This window comes from Lactuca serriola, chromosome 8 (genome assembly GCF_051521515.1).
Source record: "Lactuca serriola cultivar US96UC23 chromosome 8, Lser_US96UC23_V15, whole genome shotgun sequence".
NCBI classification, from domain to species: domain Eukaryota; kingdom Viridiplantae; phylum Streptophyta; class Magnoliopsida; order Asterales; family Asteraceae; genus Lactuca; species Lactuca serriola.
Window position 1 is genome coordinate 287388188 of NC_136415.1, and position 19587 is coordinate 287407774.

The following is a 19587-nucleotide window of genomic DNA, read 5'->3' on the forward strand; positions in this document are numbered from 1 at the left end:
GGCGCTTCAGTTGAGGGGGAGAATCCATCTTCTTCAAAACTGCCGAGTTCACAAGTTGAGGGGGAGAACTCTTCTCCAGCTGCACCCAAAAGCTCTACTACACCCGAAGGTACTGTAGCTCCCGAAAGCTCAAATGCACCCGAAACTACTGTAGCACCGGAAAGTCAAGACACACCTGAAAGCTCATCAGTCGAGGGGGAGAATGCCGATATGTTTTATGACGATGACAGTCAATCTGAATTAGAAGAGATGGTAGATGTTGAATTGAATCCATCCTATGATCCAAATTACCCTCCTCTTGTCAAGTGGACCAGAGATCATCCCATTTCACAGGTAGTGGGTAATGTCTCCGAAAAGGTCCTGACCCGATCACAACTGAAGGCAAAGCAAGCATCTCTGTTCTCAAAAGTAGAGTTCTGCATGTTTAACTCTTTCGTCTCAAAAGTTGAACCGAAGACAGTAAATACTGCTCTTGATCACTCTGATTGGGTTCAAGTTATGCAAGACGAACTTAATGAGTTCGAAAGAAATAAGGTTTGGCGCCTCATTCCAACTCCAAAAGATGCCTCGATTGTTGGTCTCAAATGGGTCTTCAGAAATAAAATGGACAAGGAAGGCAATGTGATAAGAAACAAAGCTCATCTAGTAGTGAAAGGATACTGCCAGGAGGAAGGAATCGATTATGAGGAAACTTTTGCTCCTGTAGCTAGGCTGGAATATGTTTGAATATTCCTTGCCTATGCTGCACACAAGAACTTTGAGGTATACCAAATGGACGTAAAGTGCGCATTTCTAAATGGAGAACTTGAAGAAACGGTGTATGTGGAGCAACCTCCGGGATTCATCAATGAAAAGTACCCCAATCACTGCTATATTATGGACAAAGAGGTTTATGGGCTGAAACAAGCACCTCGAGCCTGGTATGAAACGCTAACGAAGTTTTTAAAGATGTCCAAATTCAAACAAGGTTCGGTTGACCCAACCTTCTTTCGTAAGAAGGAAGGTAACCACCTTATGATTGTTCAAATCTATGTCGATGATATCATCTTTGGCTCAACGAATCCTAGCTTAATAGCTGAATTCAAAAAGCTGATGGAGACTAAATTTGAAATGAGCTCAATGGGTCTGATTAACTTTTTCCTTGGTTTAAACATTAGACAGGGACCCGAAGGCATCTTTATTAACCAGGAAGCCTACACCAAGACTCTCCTTGCTAAATTCGGCATGATGGGATACTCAAAGGTTAAAGTTCCAATGGCGTTCGGCACCAAGCTCACTCCCTCCTTGGATAAGCCAACAGTCGATATTATGCTATATCGCCAGATGATCGGTTCTTTAATGTACCTTACTGCTAGCAGGCCTGATATAATGTTTTATGTTTGTTACTGTGCTAGATTTCAGGCGAATCCTCCTGAACCTCATATGCTTGCAGTGAAGAACATACTCCGGTATCTAAAACGAACTACCTCTCTCGGCTTATGGTATCCATCAAACTCAGGTTTCTTCGTTCAAGCCTACTCAGATGCAGACCTTGGAGGTTGTGGACTAGATAGGAAAAGCACAACTGGAGGCTGCCAATTCCTTGACGGGAAGTTGGTTAGCTGGCAATCAAAGAAACAGACTTGTGTATCTCTGTCTACAGCTGAAGCAGAATACATCGCAGCTGCCTCCTGTACATCTCAAGTGATTTGGATCCAAAGCCAACTCAGGGACTATGGACTCAATATGAAAAAGATCCCACTATATTGCAACTCTGAGAGTGCAATTAGTCTCTGTCATAACCCAGTGCAACACTCCAAGACCAAGCACATAGCACCGAGGTATCACTTCATTAAGGATCATGTGGAAGATGGGAACGTCGAAATTCATTTTGTTCGAACCACTGATCAACTGGCTGACCTCTTCACCAAAGCTCTTCTTGAACCTTCTTTCAACAAAATTCTACAAGGGCTAGGAATGATGGAATCGGAGTCAGTACCAAAAACTACCTCTAAAGATCACAAGTAAGAAGCGAAATAGACCGAACGTTCGGGTTCGGGTCTCTTGTATGCCGAAATGGACCGAATGCTCGGGTTTGGGTCTTGCTCTGGTGTACTGAAATAGACCGAACGCTCGGGTTCGGTTGTATCATCTGATCTTCGCTTATCACTCAAAGGTAGTTTCCTTGGTTGTAAATCTTTTGTATTATTTTTCCAAATTCATTTATCTTATTGTCAAAGTTTTTTTCTTTTTCAATCTAATTTTTTTGGCAACCGAAATAGACCAACGTTCGGGTTCGGTTTCAAAAATTTTCTCACCCGAAATAGACCGAACGCTCGGGTTCGATTCCCAAATTTTCTCAACCGAAATAGACCGAAAGCTCGGGTTCGGTTCCAACTTTTTTTTGTATTCATTTTTTTTTATTTCGATCAAAAATTCCAAATTTTTTTTTCTTTCTTAAATTCAAAAACTCCAAAAATATTTTTTATTTTTTTTAATTTTGGCTTTTATCTTTTTGTATGTCTTTTTGTGGGTAAATCATTTCACTAGCTAAGTGTCCCTAGAAGCATGCTGTTGTATGTGTCCAAAGCCTCATCTAATTCTGAATAAAAGCCTTACTGACTTGGTACAAACAAACCTTGTCTTCCCAATTAGGCTCTCATATTTATTCTAATCATGAGCTACCTAACTCTCTTCTCACATGAGATAAGAGTTTTCTGCTTAGTCCTTATTTTTCATAGCAGAGGTACTTTGGTCTCTTTACACCATCTACATTACTTTTTCTCCATCTCATTCGCTTCACAAACGTAACCCTTGAGACTCTCAGACATTACCACTGAGGTTTATGGTTGCACAATTTCTGTGTTCATGATCTTAGCTTCGTGTCACTACGCGCTAAGTGAAACTCACAATTCAATACCTACTATGCATTGACGGTGAGCAATTAACTTGCTCTAGCTTTCACTAATGAATTGACGGACTTATCCATGGGGGTACCACATGAAATCTCTATTTTTCTTTTGAGTGATTCCTATGAAATTGTTAAATCCAATAACATTTCTTCCCTTGGGATCCAGTTTTAATTTTTTTTGAGATTTCACATATCTAAGTTTACCTTGCTACTTCAATTATCTCTAACCTACTTGTTCAACAGACTACACTGGTCTCACAAGTACTTCATTCGATTTCTATCTTATATCAAGATCATAAATTATGAATCGAAGCGAAAGCCACCCATATAAGCCTACTTAAAAGAAGCCTTTCAACACTTCTTAATAAGTGTCTGATCGTTATTGAACGAGAAACCACACAAACACTTTAAGGTCTCTCTTGACTTTGAAGGAAGAGATTCGTGCCCGGGATCAATTGTTTCGTGTCTTTATTGACATCACCTAATCCCTCAAAAGTGTTGCTTTATTTCTTTTTCTTTTACACACTCAGCACGAAAATCTTTTTGATTTTCCAAAATTTTGGTTTCATTAATTTCAAGACATTTTAATCGAATTGGTTGTTATAAAAAGGTTGTGGTTGATATTGATCCGCGTGGGCGATTTTATTTTAAAGATTCCGTTAAACTCTAAAGGGATAAGATGACAAAATGATGACTCAGGCGGGAGTCCAATCGATTTGATTTCAAACAGTGCAAGAAGGCAAAGCGTGCGAATTGGAATCGTTTCATCTCCAAACGGCGCCTGATGGGAAGGCGTGTAATTAGGGACTGACACTCTCTCTCCTACGTAATCATCGGCAACACCAACTGTCACGCGTCAATCGCCTTCGAAAAACTCTTCGTTTTTCAATCGAAGATTTGGGAAAGATTCTTCTCTCTCCTTTACCCACAGTATAAAAGGTAATGTAAACCACCGTTTACCTCTTTACTGCACCTATATTTCCAGAGAGCAAGAAAATCCTCCAACCTCTACTGTTCATCATCTCTCCCATCTTCATCACAACAATGGCGGATTCCTCATCGGTTCACGCAACTTCTCATATCTTGCCTATTCGTCCCCAGCAGAGTTTGATCATTGATCTTACTTCTCAGGCATACGACTCTTTCATGTTTCCCATCATCGATTGCCTAAAATACTCGCCAATCCCTCCTGCTCTTACCAGGGCTGAAGCTGTTCCAATGGAGTTCATGTCATAGATGTTTGCCATGGCTCACTACGACAAGGTCGTCGACAGGATTTTCTTCGATGTCTTCGAGCACAAGGCGTCGATTTCCAAGCAGAGGTTTTGTACGCTATTAGGGTTTGAACCTGATTCGTCGAGAGTTAATCCTGAAACCATCCCGATGGGTCATCTGTTCAACATGTTCTACAACATGGGGTACACTGAGGTGCTCACAACGGTCACGAAATTCAAGAAATCGTGCCTGCCCCCTCAGTGGAATGGGATGTTTACTGTGCTTTTCAAGGGCTTGTCTGAAAGAAGTGCTGGATCAGATGGGGCAAGTCGTCTGTTCCTATCAATCATGTACGGGATCTACAATGGCATCAACATGGACTACGGGTCGGTCCTATGGCAACAACTTATTCAGAGTCTCTCTTCCACCTCTCGACACTCAGAGATTTCTTATGCCAGGTTCTGGACTATTGTCACGAAATGGGTGATGGACAAGTACCACGTCCCTATTTTCGCTGGTGCTCCAATGTCTTCGATTGGTACTTTCCATACCACGAAGATCATTGTGTCGGATGCATCAAAATTTCCCATCAACGGGTCTATCCCTGAAACGATGTATGCTGATGTTCCTGCTGACAGCCGGATTATTAGAACGTACAAGGAGTTCAAACGTTCTGGTCCGAGAGACCTTACTCCAGAGATGCTCAAGTCGATTCATGACGTTGACAAGCCTGCTCCTAGAGGATAGAAGGCTGATAAGGGAAAACAAAGTGGCAAAGGGAGCAAAAGGTCCATCTCCCAAGAAAAGGAAAACCACTAAGGCTGCTCAATCTCCACCACAGAAGAAGAGAAAAACCCAACCGAGGCGAAAACTGATTATCGCTTCATCCTCAAGCGAATCTGAGGAAGAGAGTTCTGCTTCTGAACGCTCTCCTCGTGGTAATACTCCACCAAGATCTCCAACCCCTGAAGTTCATTTCTCTACTTCTCTTATCTCCACTCCACCAGTTACCATTCCTATTTCTATTCCCCCCCCCCCCCCCATTTACCTCCACCACTCAAATACCACCTACCTCCATCCTAGTACCACCACCTATATTTACCGAAGCAACCACCACCACCACTGCAGATGTTAGAACCAACATATCGAATACGGGGGTTCATACTGACGCACCAAATCCACCTCAGCACCCGAACCCACACCAACAACCGAACACACCACCCAACCCGAAACTACTACTACTACCGAGCCTCCAGCTTCACCACCACCATCTTCTCCTGCTCGTGCATCAGAGGATCAAAAACCACTCCTTGGCGGGGAGTACATGACCTTTGACTCGGTCTATTACAGTCTGTTTCAAGTTCAGAGTGACGATGATGATGATGTCCTGTCACAAAGAGGCATCTCAAGGAGCTACATGACAAAATCGATTCACTCATCGCCTCATCTTCCACATCACAGTCCTCAATATCTGAAGCTGCCATTCAGAAAATTGTTGAGGCTTTCTCCAAAGCTCATCAAGTTTCTATCGATTCCGCCACTGCAGCCATAGACACCTCAACCAAAGCATGTGAGGCAGCGACCGAAAAAGTCGATAAACTATTCACTGATGCTTCTTCCTTGTTAAAATCTTTACAGGAAACCGCTGAAGCCACCTCAACAAAGCTGGAACCCATTGTCAACCAGCTGGCTAACTCAGTCGCATCAGAGCTGAAGTCGTTCGCTTCACTTCGTCAAACAATTTCTGACGACAACTCAGCTTTCAGAACAACCATTGAGGAGCGTCTCTCCAAGCTTCAAGAAGACTTAGCTGCTGAGAACTCTCTCATGGATGCTCTCGCAAGGAAGACTACCGCTCTGAAGGTCAAGAGTACTCAACTCTCCAACTCTCAACAGAAGATTGACTCTCTTCGATCTGAAAGAGAGGTGGTTAAATCGTGTGTTTTGGATGTCCACTCAGCTATCTCAAACATCCTTGAAGCACATGACCCGATCCTTAATTATTCTGTGAGGCGTGACCTTGCAGAGAAGCTTGCTCCCGCCCTCTCTCTACCGAGCAAGCTTGAAGGGCTCCTTGATTTCGTGTCCATTCCGAAACAAGGGGGAGAAAAAGTGAATATGTCTCAACCGCCTCCTACTTCAACAGCAACCGAACCTCCTCCACTAGGCCAAGCCTCCGGTTCCGGTGTAAAAAACAAGGGCAAGAATATTGCTGAGGAGAGCGATGAAGATGATAAGGAGACAATTGCCGACCTTTTGAAGCGACAGGGTCGAGATAAAGAGGCTGACATTAGTGCTCGTGTGGCTAGAGAGGCTGAAGAAGCCGAAAGAAGACAAAAAGAAGCCCACGACCTTCTCGAGAGCAAGAAAACTTTTTTTCCTCCTTGGACTCTTGAGAAGCTGATTAAAGAAGCCATCGAAACACCAAGTATCTTGTGGCTAGAACCTGTGATCTCTTTAGATTGTTCTAACACTGTCAACTCTCAGTTCGATATGCCACTGACCCGAAAGGCGTTTGTTTTTCATGCCTTTGACAACATTGCTGAGTTCCCCCATCCTCATCCACAGGTTGATCGGGACTTAGTTGAATTTTATCTAAGGGCAGCTCAACCCCAATACCAAACTTGGAGTGCTCAGAAAATTGTCAATGTTCGGGTCCTAAAGCCGTTCAGGGAAGGTAACTTCACCAACGTTCGGTTCAAGGTACTATGGGGATCTGCCAAGGCCGAACATGCCATCTCACTTGCAGATCTGCCCAACCTTAATCCCCATGACTGGATTATCTTGCACAACATTCTTCTTACAAATGAAGCAGAATATGGTCCAATTATCGACCAATTTAAGAGGATGCTTGTTTGCTATGTCATGGAAGTTGTTTTGATGGATCAGGAGATAGCAAGCGTATTCAAGAAGAAGCCTACCATATCTCCTGTTGGCTCTGCCAGTGATCTCAACATGATGCAGATGGGGAAGATTGACCCAAAGAGAAACTTCGTCGTGTTTACCATGAATGAAGGGCAGAAATGTCTTTTCGCCTTGGCAGACAAATATCTCTACACCACTGCCTGTTTGGAACACATTTTAGGGATCATCCATCGATGCAAGCAGAACACAGCAGATGATATCAAGTACTTTGATGATATGATTCAATGGTACATTCGCTTCAGACAGACAATCCTTGCACTTATCACACGTCTGTTTGATACAGTAAAGAAGGCTCCCGCTGCTGGCCCAAGCAAGAAGAAACGATTGTCTCGCTCCAAATTGACGCAAAGGGGGAGATTGTTAGGGTCAGTATAGTGTTGCGTCTATTGGGCTCGTTAGCTAGTCCATGTTTATCTCCGCTATGGGCCTGTCCATCCGTGAGTTTTGTAGGGTTTAGTATAAATAGATGCTTGCATGCATCCTAGAACAATGGATTAGAGAGACGATTAGAAAAGTATTTTTCAGCAATATCATCGTTCTTATTTTGTAACCCTAGAATCTTCTACAGTGGAAGTTCTTAGTCGAGCTCTGCTGAGGATCGAGTAATCTAATCATTCGACACATTTTAATTCATACTTGTGTTTTGTTTACTATTTTACGTTCATCACTTACCTGTTACAAAGATCTAATCGATCAAAGAGTTAATTCATAACTCATCAGAATTTATTTGAGTCATTCCTATTTTATTTATTTATCAACCTATAGCTTTCATATTTTGTGCCCATATTTATTGAAATATATACAAGTGTTCTCCTTCCTTTTAGATTTTCCCTTTAGATTTTTACATGAACCGAACAAATAAAACATCTTCTTGGCCTCTTGGGAACTAGTTGAATCGTTGGAAAATACCAGCGATTTCATTTTTTTCCTTGGAATTCAAGGTTTTATAAGACTCAATGAGAGTGATTGTGTCAAGATTACGAAGAATAGTGTCTATGAAATTGGAACAGGAAATCAATAATGAACAAAATACAATCAAACTCAAATCTTGAACTTCATACTTGGCTTTTATCATTGTCAAATCGGAAACTATCTCTTTGAAATAGAAAATATAACTAAGAGGGTTTCTTTTATCTTTTAATTTTGTATAGAAATGAATCCTTACACTATAAATCATTTTACATGTAAGTTCTTTTTCATGCATACAAATTCTAGTTTGAGCTAAAGAGTAGTTACAATCTTGTCCTTTAGAACATTTTTGCAAAATGTTGTGAAGATGATGTTGAATTTAGGATACATACTTAGAATATTATTTTTTCTCTTCATCAGTATATTTGGTTTATTTTTGCTTCCAAAAGCGTCTAATACATCATCATAATCTACTTGATCTAGTAATACTTTCATATTGATACGTCATAAAGAAAACTAAGCATCATGGTCTAATAATTGAAGGCCATATGATTCCATTTGTAGAATATCTTAACAAGTTTAAAAAATCAATCCAAACCATGTTGTAGGTTTAGAGAAAAATGATTGACTCCCTTGAAGGTGTAGGAAGAAAATTGACAAAACTTGTTGCATGTTTAGGAAAAAAAAAACTTTTGGAAATGAAACCTTTACAGGTTTTAAGAAAATTAATGAGAACTTCACATCATTTTCAAAAATATTGGTTTTGATACCACTTGTAAACAAAACAAAAATAAATAAAACAAAGTACAGTCAGTGGAAACCCTTCAAGGAAAACCTTAAGGTACTATATGTACTATTAATAAAATCAATAAAAAGAAAAAAGAAGAAGGGCATAATTTCAATGGAGAGTGAAGATGTGTTTAAGATGATTAAACTCAACATATATGTATAAATTAAGAAATTGGAATTTTAAATTAATTAAAAGACTTCTAAATGGTAATGGTTTCTAATACTAAAGACTTGAAAACCAAGGAACTGAATAACTCCTAGGAATGATAATTCACATTACACTTAAACAAGACAATTGTAATAACCATTGGTCAAAACATAGCAATCTTGTAAGTAGACAATCGTAATAAACCATTGGTCAAAACATAGCAATCTTGTAAGTAGTAATTGCTTAATCAAAGCGCATATCTTACAAACCAAGAGGAACACAAGAACCATCCGACCAGGAAACGTATTTAGACATTAATAATGACTTTGATTAAACACGTAACAACAAAGTGAGTGCTACTTACCATATGCACTAAATACTTCTATTATATAAACATGTGAAGCATATTTTAACCACAATTTCAGCTCTTGTTTGTCCTAATTTAGTTAGGGATCATAATTAAATCCCTAAGTGGCAATTTCTTACATACATAGACAAACAGGCTAAACTAGGGTTCAAAATTTTTTGTTTATAAAAGTAAATTAATATAAAATTATTAACACGACATCGCTTTCTGTTAACTTAGGAAAAAACGACTCGTGGGGTCCAAAACTAGCATCGAGAACCACTCCTGCATCCGAGCACACCAGCATCTGATGTTATCGAACCAACAATAGAAGATGGCCTTGCACTTAGACTTGATGCCCTTGCATAACTCCTGGATGCCCCTGCACCCGATGGTGTGAAATATGCTCCATTTAACATGAGGTCTCCTTCTGACCGCCAATTCCAACTCTTCCACTCGTTTTCTGACGCCTCCTCTCGTTTTGTCACCTAAGTTCATAAGTAGAAAATTTAATCAAGTAAAATAACTAAACTACTCATTTAAATGTTTTGAATACTCACTTCTTTGTTTTCGTGATTATTAGGAGCAAGAAATCTATTCCCTTGACTATTGATAGTTGGTGAAGCACTTCCTCCGATTGCATACATTTCCCAATGAGTGTAGTCATTGTTCACCACATGGAAGTACCCATGCCTACATCTACATTTACCATAAACAAAGTTCATCATGTTGTTATACTTCATGCATCAAAAGTCACACATGCATGATGCGTGTATCAAATGATACAATATAATCACATGTTTTGAAAGAATCTTATGCTTCATGCTTTGTCTACTTTTAGAAACCCTTTTTGTACATTGTGTGAAAATTTCCAATTACAGGGATGTCAAAAAAAAACAAAATAATTTAAGATAAATATTCTTTTACTAAATAGTAATAAATAAGATATTACAAAGTGTGACCAATGTTTAAAAAGTATTTTTAAACATGTATTTGACATACACTAATTCAATATGAAAAAACAAATATTTTCTTGAGTTTTTTTATTAAATCGTCCATTTTATATTAAATAAAAAAGAAGCACTTATTTATAACTTACTAAATTGGATCATGTTTATAGAAAACTTTTATAAATAAAAAAGAAAAACATCTTACCTTGGCATCCTTTGGACAAGACCTTCACCAAAATGGTTAAAGGCAATTGTAACCTGCATAAGTTTGTCTTGAGTCGAACTATCACTGTGCCCCAATAACATGACCTTATCATGATGCGTCATGTAATTGTTAGATATGGTGATGGCCGTAGATCCATGTATGGCATCAATCAACCCATCATGACAATTAGCCAATGAGCAATGATCCACCCATACATGACTTCCTCCAAATATTGAAATCCCATCACCATCAGATATCGTTCGAAACCCTGAATGATCAGGCGAATCGCGAACATCTGCATTCCCTCCTTGCTTACAATCATGTATGTTGATACCATGTATGATGATGTTTGTCACATATTGGATGGTGATGCATGGTCCACCAGCAATATGGACATCAGCACCACGACCATCAATGGTTTTGAATGAGTTCATCATAAGTTCTTCCTTGAGCTTGATGGTCATGTCATGTGCAAATATGATCCATAAGGGTTCGTTTTGAATGACACCATATCGTAGTGTTCCTGGTTTAGGGTTCACGGGATCATCGTTCTTGGAGTCTGTCACAACATAAATTTTTCCATCACGACCACCAATGGCTTGTTTTCCAAACCCAATTGCACAGTCTGCTAACCGTTGTCGGTTTCTTTCCCAATTTTTGTCACATCGCCAACAATCATCTATAGGATTTCCTGTCCCACATGACAGAAATCCCATATTCCTCCTCGATTCATTAACTCTCCTACATTACCATAAAAATATTAGTTAAAGTATCATAATTAACTTTAAGTCTAATTTGTGTTGACAAGCTTATTATTTTAACCATTTTATATGTAACAGTCGTATGAATGGTTACAAAATTGTTGAAAATGTTTTGCATATATAGAATGACAAAATGGTGAAAGGATCTTGTATTTTGCTTTTTTGTGAAAAGAGTAAATTGAGACAAAGGAAAAAAGGCCCAAACTTTTTACTTTTTTCATGCTGTCATTTTCTTGATCGCAAAAGAAAATATGTATACAAGACCCAAAGAATACTGATGGAAAAACCCTTTAATATAATAAATGCATAATAAAAGAAAAATTATTAGGTGAAAAAAAATCGCTTGATGACAAAACTAGTTCAAAAGAACATAAAAACCAACGACAAAATTGGAAATTGAAAAGTTGTTTTCTATGTGTACCTGTGGAAATGTTCTACTACAAGCTTAGGATCTTGTACGTTTGAAGAGTAAGTAGAGATGGGGGAAAGAAGAGCAAGAAGAAGGAAAATGAACATTGCTATGTTATTCTTCCCTTTGTAAGAAAAGAGAGAGATAGAGAGAGAAAAGAATGTGCTAAACAATGAGGTGAATGAGATTATAAATACTGAAACTGAGAGTGCATACAAAGGCACATGGTACATCACTCATGCAATCATAGCTCATTCCAAGATATAATTTTTAAAAAACATTAAAGAAAGATGTGAAATTAATTTATGGTACATGATATGTTCTTGTGAAGTCCGACATGGATATGGCCATATCTGTTTTGTAACTGCCTTATCCGTAGTTATAGGGTAAACGGGTGAGCTAGATTTCCGTATTTAATGTGGTTTTCCTAATTGTTCATGCTTGTTTTAGTTGTGACACACTTATATTGCACCCATAACAATAGAATTTTTATACAAAAGAAAATAAAGTTTAAAGCAAGCTTTTCATGAACATGATGGTAAACGTAGAAGTGATATATATATATATATATATATATATATATATATATATATATATATATATATATATATATATATATAGAGAGAGAGAGAGAGAGAGAGGGAGAGAGAGAGAGAGTAAATTGAGAGTAAATTACAGAAATGGTCCCTGTAGTTTTTGATTAATACAACATTGGTTCTCATGTTCTACTATTTTCATGCAAATCAATTTAAAAACAGTTATGGGGGTTTTATTAGGTTTAGAAAAAAATTTGATGGTAATGTAAGGATGGGACGAGAAAGGGAACTTGGTGAGGAACATTCTGTAATTGTGGTTTTTAACCAAAACAACTGATTTTTTTTCAAATTTTCTATATAAAATTTTAAGTACATTCTGTGATTGGTAAATATTAAAGTATTTTTTATTTATCATGATAAAGATCAAAGTCTGTGGCTATTTCCCATGATTTTTCATATCTCTTATAAAAATGATTACAATTGTTATAATTAACATGGTTTTTCCACAGATAATAGGCATCACAAAGTATCGAGAAGCTTAAAGGACTGCGTTTATGAATTTCTTAAATCTAGAACTTTATGGCAACATTATTAGACTATGCGGTATGGGCCAAAAGAGAAACAACGGGGATGAGGTGGCACGCCTCAACGGCGTCGTGACGGGGAACACCGCCCCCTACTCGTTTTTGCTTGTCGAGGTTGAATCTTGTTGCCATCGCGACTGGATGAAACGCACAAAATTTAAACGTTTTCAAACGTTTAAATAGCAACGGTATTAAAAAAATTAACTATTAAAAAAATATGGACCCTTTCGACTCGTCTGATGATTCAGATGACGATTTTATAAAAAAAATTTCACACAATTTCTCTTCTCCTCTCTACATAGTTTCAATTATCTTCAAAAAAAAATATGCACCCTTTCGACTCGTCCGATGATTCAGATGACGATATTTTCTTCAGGATGATGTATCATTATTACACTACCGACCTGTTACAACCAGACTCAGCCCTGCTACTAACAAGACGTGCGATGTTAAAAAGAAATCGCAAGGAAGGACACGAACATCTATATCGCGATTACTTTGCGAATAATTGTGTATACGGGGCGAAGGTGTAACGACCCAATTTTCACAGCCAAAAATTTCATTTTTAATTAAACATTTTGCAAAACATTTGAAAATAAACAACATTCGATCATATCGTTTCTTAAAACATATTACGTGTCTGAAAACCAAAACATGGAATCAACCATAGTGTCAGAGTACAAATCCCAGAACAATCTCATAGTGCAGAAAAACAAGGGGTGTGTAAGATGTGCCGTTACCGTGCCAGCTCCTTCCCCTTCGCTGAAGAGGTACCTGAAACCAAAACTCTAAACTGTAAGCACGAAGCTTAGTGAGTTCCCCCATAATACCACATATCATACAATCATATAAGGACCAGCTAGGAGATACAGGCCTCGCCCACACTCATGGAGATACGGGCCCCGCCCACACTCCGCTAACTGGGAGATACAGGCCTCGCCCACACTCCGCTATCTAGGAGATACGGGCCTCGCCCACACTCCACTACTAAACCATAACATACAAATATCACACAGACATCGAGTATAAACAATTCTACCACACTAGCATATATCATCATCAGACTCAACTAAGAGATACGGGCTCTGCCCGCTCTCCGATACTATCATATCGTCTATACGGGCCGGCCTTGGTGCCTTAGACCTGTTCCTACTGGAAGGAAACTCACCTCAAAAAGTAGCTACCAAAAGTCTAACTGCCGAACGTCTGGCTGCTGCACCGGTAATCCTCCGGCTACAAATCCATAAACATAGATTAGCCACTCATAAATACCCTTAGATCAAATGACTGACCCACCCATGGTCCAAGGTCAACTCCTTGGTCAAAGTCAACTTCCAGTTGACTGCACTCGTCGAGTTATGACACAGACTCGCCGATTCCTTCTCCTACTAACCTGGTCCTACACGCCAAGTCCCTCTTCCCACTCACTGAGTCACCCTCAACTCACTACTTGGGATTATAGAACCGACTCGCCGAGTCCAAGAACAACTCGTCGAGTCCCACGGGCAGATCTCCTACTCGATTCCAAATCCTCATCAGCGCATCCTTTATGAGGATTTGGGTTTCTGGGACTATTGCTACACGTTAAATTGCTAATTTTGCGTGTAGATGCGAAGGGTTGGACCTTCAACACTTAAACCCCCCTTACTCAGTAACAGTTCATATGACTCGCCGAGTTTGAAGAACAACTCATCGAGTTCCAGGAAATCTTCATAGGACTCGCCGAGTTGTTCATCCAACTCGCCGAGTCTAAGGCCACCTTCATAGAACTCGCCGAGTTCCACTTTGGGACTCGCCGAGTCCCTTCGACCCATTTCCCATACAAACCAAATCTGAGACATGCAACGCTTCCAAACCATAGATCTATGTTCCTAGGGCAAGCTTATCACGTAAAGTTGCAAACTTTACGTGCATGCATGGCCCTATAAGCTCCAAAAGGCAAAACCAAGCTCTTAATGAAGTCATACACTCAATAGGGACTTCAACCACAAAAACTTTATACTTCTAATATGTCCATAAGGTCTAGATCTGAAGTCCTTTCAGAAAATAGAGCACAAATACATGGAGTTTGAGGTTTTAGGGCTTGAAAACCACTAATTTGGGACAAAAAGGGGATCTAGTGAACTAATGATCAAGATAAGAACTTTTCTACCTGAATGGAAGCTTCTCTCAGTGAAGATTCCGGATCTACCTCCCCTCCTTACACCCTTCAACCTCTTCCTTCTTCTCCTAAGCTCTAAACCTTCTTCATAAAGCCAAGAACACTCTCAAGAACAATATGGGGGCTAGGGTTTCACTCTACAGCTCTCTGGAAGTGTTAGGGACAAACGCCAAGTTAGAGCGTTTAAATAGGGTGCAAACACCCGGATTAGGGTTTTTGGCCCAAATAGGGTCTACTCGCTGAGTCTGGGGACCGACTCGTCGAGTCCAAAGCTTGGACCCCGCACCTCATCCCGCTTCTACTCAACGAGTTGGTCCTTCAACTCGCCGATTCCAAGGCAAAAATGCAAGAAATAAGAATTATAATTACAAGGAATACGTACCGGGAACCAGGTGCTACAAATCTCCCCCACTTATTTTAGACTTCGTCCTCAAAGTCTGCTGTTCGCCCTGGAAACAGCTCGGGGTAGTCCTCCATCATCTTTTCCACCGACTCCCAAGTCCACTCTGATCCCTTCCGGTGCTGCCATTGCACCTTCACGAGTTCCACCCTCTTGTTCCTCAAATCCTTCGACTTCCGGTCGAGGATCGCTACAGGCCACTCGATGTAATTCAGGCTGTCATCAACCTGAATGTCCTCCAAGGGTACTACTGCTGAGTCGTCCACCAGACACTTCCGCAACTGAGAGACATGGAAAGTGTTGTGTATCTGAATGAGTTCGGCTAGCAAATCCAGCCTATATGCCACCTTGCCCACCCGGGCTATAACCCTGAACGACCCAATATACCTCGGGCCCAACTTGCCCTGCTTCCTGAATCGAACGACGCCTTTCCACGGCGACACTTTCAGGAGGACCATATCTCCGACCTGGAACTCCAGGTCTGATCGACGCTTGTCGGCATAACTTTTCTGCCGACTCTGAGCAGTCTGAAGCCTGCTCCAGACCTGCTGAATCTTCTCTGTCATCTTGAGCACTACTTCAGTGCTCCCCATGACCCTCTGGCCAACCTCTCCCCAACATATTGGGGTCCTGCACCTCCTCCCATACAACATCTCGAAGGGAGGACGGTCGATACTCGCATGATAGCTATTATTATACGAGAACTCCGCCAATGGAAGGTAAGTATCCCAACTACCCCCGAAATCCAGAACACATGCCCGCAACATATCCTCTAACGTTTGGATGGTCTGCTCGCTCTGACCATCCGTCTGCGGGTGAAAAGCGGTACTGAAATGCAGACGAGTACCCAACTCGTCATGAAACTTCTTCCAAAACCTGGAAGTAAAACGCACATCCCTGTCTGTAATCACGGATACTGGCACTCCGTGTCGCACCACTATCTCCCTGATATAGATGTCTACCAACTTTTCAGCCGATATGCTCTCCTGAATTGGAATAAAATGGGCGCTCTTGGTCAATCGATCAACGATGACCCATATCGAATCCACTCCTCGCGCGGTCCTGGGAAGCTTCGTGATAAAATCCATCGTAATATCTTCCCATTTCCACAATGGGATGTCCAACGGCTGCATCTTGCCGTGCGGTCTTTGATGCTCGGCCTTGACCTTCCTGGAGGTCAAACACAGCTCAACGTACCAAGCCACATCCCACTTCATGCAGGGCCACCAATAGTCTAGAAGAAGATCCCTATACATCTTCGTCACCCCGGGATGAATAGAGAACCGGGATTTGTATGCCTTCTCCATCAGAACCTGACGCACGCCTCCATGATAAGGGACCCACACTCTACGATGAAGAGTCAATAACCCTCGGCTATCATAGTCGAAGGAGGAAACCTGCCCTACAATCCGCTCACTCTTCTGATGTTCCTCCTTCATAGCCTCCTGCTGAGCCTCCCGAATCCGCTCCAACAGCGGAGTCACTACTGTCATTCGTAGGCAGATATCTCAGATCGGCGCTGCCTTACGGCTAAGCGCGTCAGCCACCACATTGGCCTTCCCTGGGTGATAAAGGATCTCGCAATCGTAATCTTTTACCACATCCAACCACCGACGCTGCCTCATGTTTAGATTCGGCTTATCCATGAGGTGCCTCAAACTCTTATGGTCCGTGTAAATGGTACAGTGAACCCCATAAAGGTAATGATGCCAAATCTTGAGGGCGAACACAACAGCCCCCAGCTCCAAGTCATGCGTCGGGTAATTCGCCTCGTGAGGCTTTAGCTGCCTCGACGTGTAGGCGATGACATGCCCTCTCTGCATCAATACCGCGCCCAAACCTGAGATGGACGCATCGCAGTACACAACAAAATCCTCCATGCCCTCTGGCAGGGCTAAGATTGGCGCCTCGCACAATCTTTGTCTTAGTGTCTCAAATGCTGCCTGCTGCTCAGGCCCCCAACGAAAGACCACGGCCTTCCTTGTTAGCCTGGTCAATGGTACGACTATCTTGGAGAAATCCTGGATGAATCTCCGATAATAGCCCGCTAAACCTAGGAAGCTCCGAATCTCGGATGGAGACTTCGGAACCTCCTATCTCATCACGGCCTCTACCTTGGCCGGGTCTACTGAAATCTCGTCCTGGTTGACAAGGTGCCCAAGAAACTGCACCTCGCACAACCAGAACTCACACTTGGAGAACTTAGCATACAAGTTCTCCCTCCTCAAAGTCTCTGGCACCACTCGCAGGTGCTCCTCGTGCTCCTCCTGCGTCTTGGAATACACCAAGATGTCATCAATGAAAACTATCACAGATCGATCTAGCATTGGTCTGCACACACGGTTCATGAGGTCCATGAACGCGGCAGGAGCATTGGTGAGCCCAAACGGCATCACCAATAACTCATAATGGCCGTAGCGCGTCCGAAACGCAATCTTTTGCACATCCTCCTCTCGGACCCTCATCTGATGATAACCTGAACGCAAATCGATCTTTGAGAACCAAGATGCTCCCTGTAACTGGTCAAAGAGATCATCAATCCTCGGGAGTGGGTAACGGTTCTTCAATGTTACCTTGTTCAGCTCCCGATAGTCTATACACATCCGATGCGACCCATCCTTCTTCTTCACAAACAGGATCGGGGCTCCCTAAGGTGAACTGCTCAGTCTAATGAATCCCTTGTCTAACAGCTCCTGTAGCTGTGCAGACAGCATCCCGAGAGGAGCCAACCGATACGGTGCCTTGGCTATCGGAGTCGCACCAGGGACTAGGTCGATCCTGAACTCCACCTGCCTCTCTGGAGGTATCCCAGGCAGCTCCTCGGGGAATACATCCGCGAACTCTCGTACTACGGGCACCTTGTCCACTGTCGCTCTACCCGCCTCCCGAGCATCCGTAACATACGCGACATAACCTGCGCAACCCTGCTGGAGGTAGCGCCTTGCCCTTGCCGCTGAACATAAGGCTGGCCCTCGCTATAGTCTCTTGCCCTAAATCACCAACTCTCCCCCACTTGGGGCTCGGACTCGCACTAGCTGCTGCGCGTAGTCTATCACTGCCCCATTGGGGCTTAACCAATCCATACCAATAATCACCTTGTTCCCACGCAACAGAATGGGAACCAAATCCACTAAGTAGCACTCCTCAAACAACCTTAGAATACAATCCCTGAACACTGTTGATGCTCGCACCGATCGATCATCGACAATCTCTACCTCTAAAGGGCAACCCAACATGCCCGGAGACTCAGGAAACTTCTTACTAAGCGCAAGAGAAACAAACGACCGGGTAGCCCCCGAATCAAACAACACCTAAACTGGGATATCGTTCACATGGAACGATCCTAGACAAAGCACATACATATAGCATATCAAAATTACAGCACCATAAAATAAAACATAAATAAGAAATCATACCCGTCACCACATCGAGCGTGGCGCGTGCCTCCTCTGCAGTCAGCTGAAAGGCCCGACTCCTCACCACTAGAGCCTCTGACTTGCCCTGTCGGCCATCTGTGATCCGTAGGGTCGCTGGAGCTGGCGCCTTCACTGGCGCTGATGCTGCTGTCAACTGGGGGCAATTGGCCCTCTTGTGGCCCATCTGGTTGCAGTGGAAACACAACAACTCAGATGTCTGAACAACCGAGGCAGGGGCAGTATAATCCCTGCTAAATTGTCCCGTCTTGCTTCACTTGTAGCAGCCCGACAATCCCAATCTACATGCTCCCTCGTGTGACCTGTCGCATTTCCCGCAGCGGCCCGGTCCTCCTTGGCCTTTCGGCCTACCATTTGATCCCCTGGGCTTCTTCCCCGAAGCCCCAGCCACCTGCCCCGCCTCTGCCTTCCTCTTTCGGATATGCTCCAGATCGATCTCCCTCTCCCTTGCCCTGGCAATCATGGATTCCAGGGTAGGGCAAGCTGAAAAGCTAACATGCTCTCGGATGTCAGCGCGGAGCATGTCATGATAGCGGGTCCTCCTCATATCCTCGTCTCCAGCATATTGGGACACCATCAATGCCCTCTCCCGGAACTTGGCGGTGATCTCCGCCACAGTCTCCGTAATCTGTCTCATGTCTAGGAACTCCCTGGCCAGCTGCTGAACCTCGACAGTCGGTGCAAACTCTGCCCTGAACCTGGTCACAAAGTTCGACCAAGTCATAGCCTCAACAGTCGAGGCTCCCAATGAGTCACCGACGGACTCCCACCAATCTCTGGCTCTGTCTCTCAAACACCCTGCTGCGTATCTCACCTTCAACCCCTCGGGGCAGAAGCTAGTCAGTTGTGCGGACTCAATGTCCGCAATCCATCTTCTGGCAGCAATGGGGTCCTTCGCCCCATGGAAATCCGGCGCACCACTGCC

General features: G+C 42.4%; 1 protein-coding gene across 1 annotated transcript; it reads right to left on the reverse strand.

Moving 5' to 3' along the window:
- Nucleotides 1-9244: 9244 nt before the first annotated feature.
- Nucleotides 9245-11795, reverse strand: LOC145070691 (putative pectate lyase 5). The gene is made up of 4 exons (XM_079017648.1): nt 11560-11795; nt 10378-11118; nt 9783-9921; nt 9245-9710 (listed from the first exon to the last, which is right to left on the reverse strand). Exons 1-4 carry the CDS (start codon nt 11778-11780, stop codon nt 9489-9491), a joined length of 1323 nt encoding a protein of 440 aa, XP_078873774.1. The 5' UTR covers nt 11781-11795; the 3' UTR covers nt 9245-9488.
- Between the last annotated feature and the right edge of the window lie 7792 nt (nt 11796-19587).

Bases quoted from the DNA above. Each gene is read 5' to 3' on its own strand.
- LOC145070691 (XM_079017648.1), bottom strand. From the start codon at position 11,780: ATGTACCATGTGCCTTTGTATGCACTCTCAGTTTCAGTATTTATAATC. The intron at 11,119-11,559 runs GTACACATAGAA...ATGGTAATGTAG, and splicing joins GTAGTAGAACATTTCCACAG to GAGAGTTAATGAATCGAGGA. The intron at 9,711-9,782 runs GTGAGTATTCAA...TTATGAACTTAG, and splicing joins ATAATCACGAAAACAAAGAA to GTGACAAAACGAGAGGAGGC.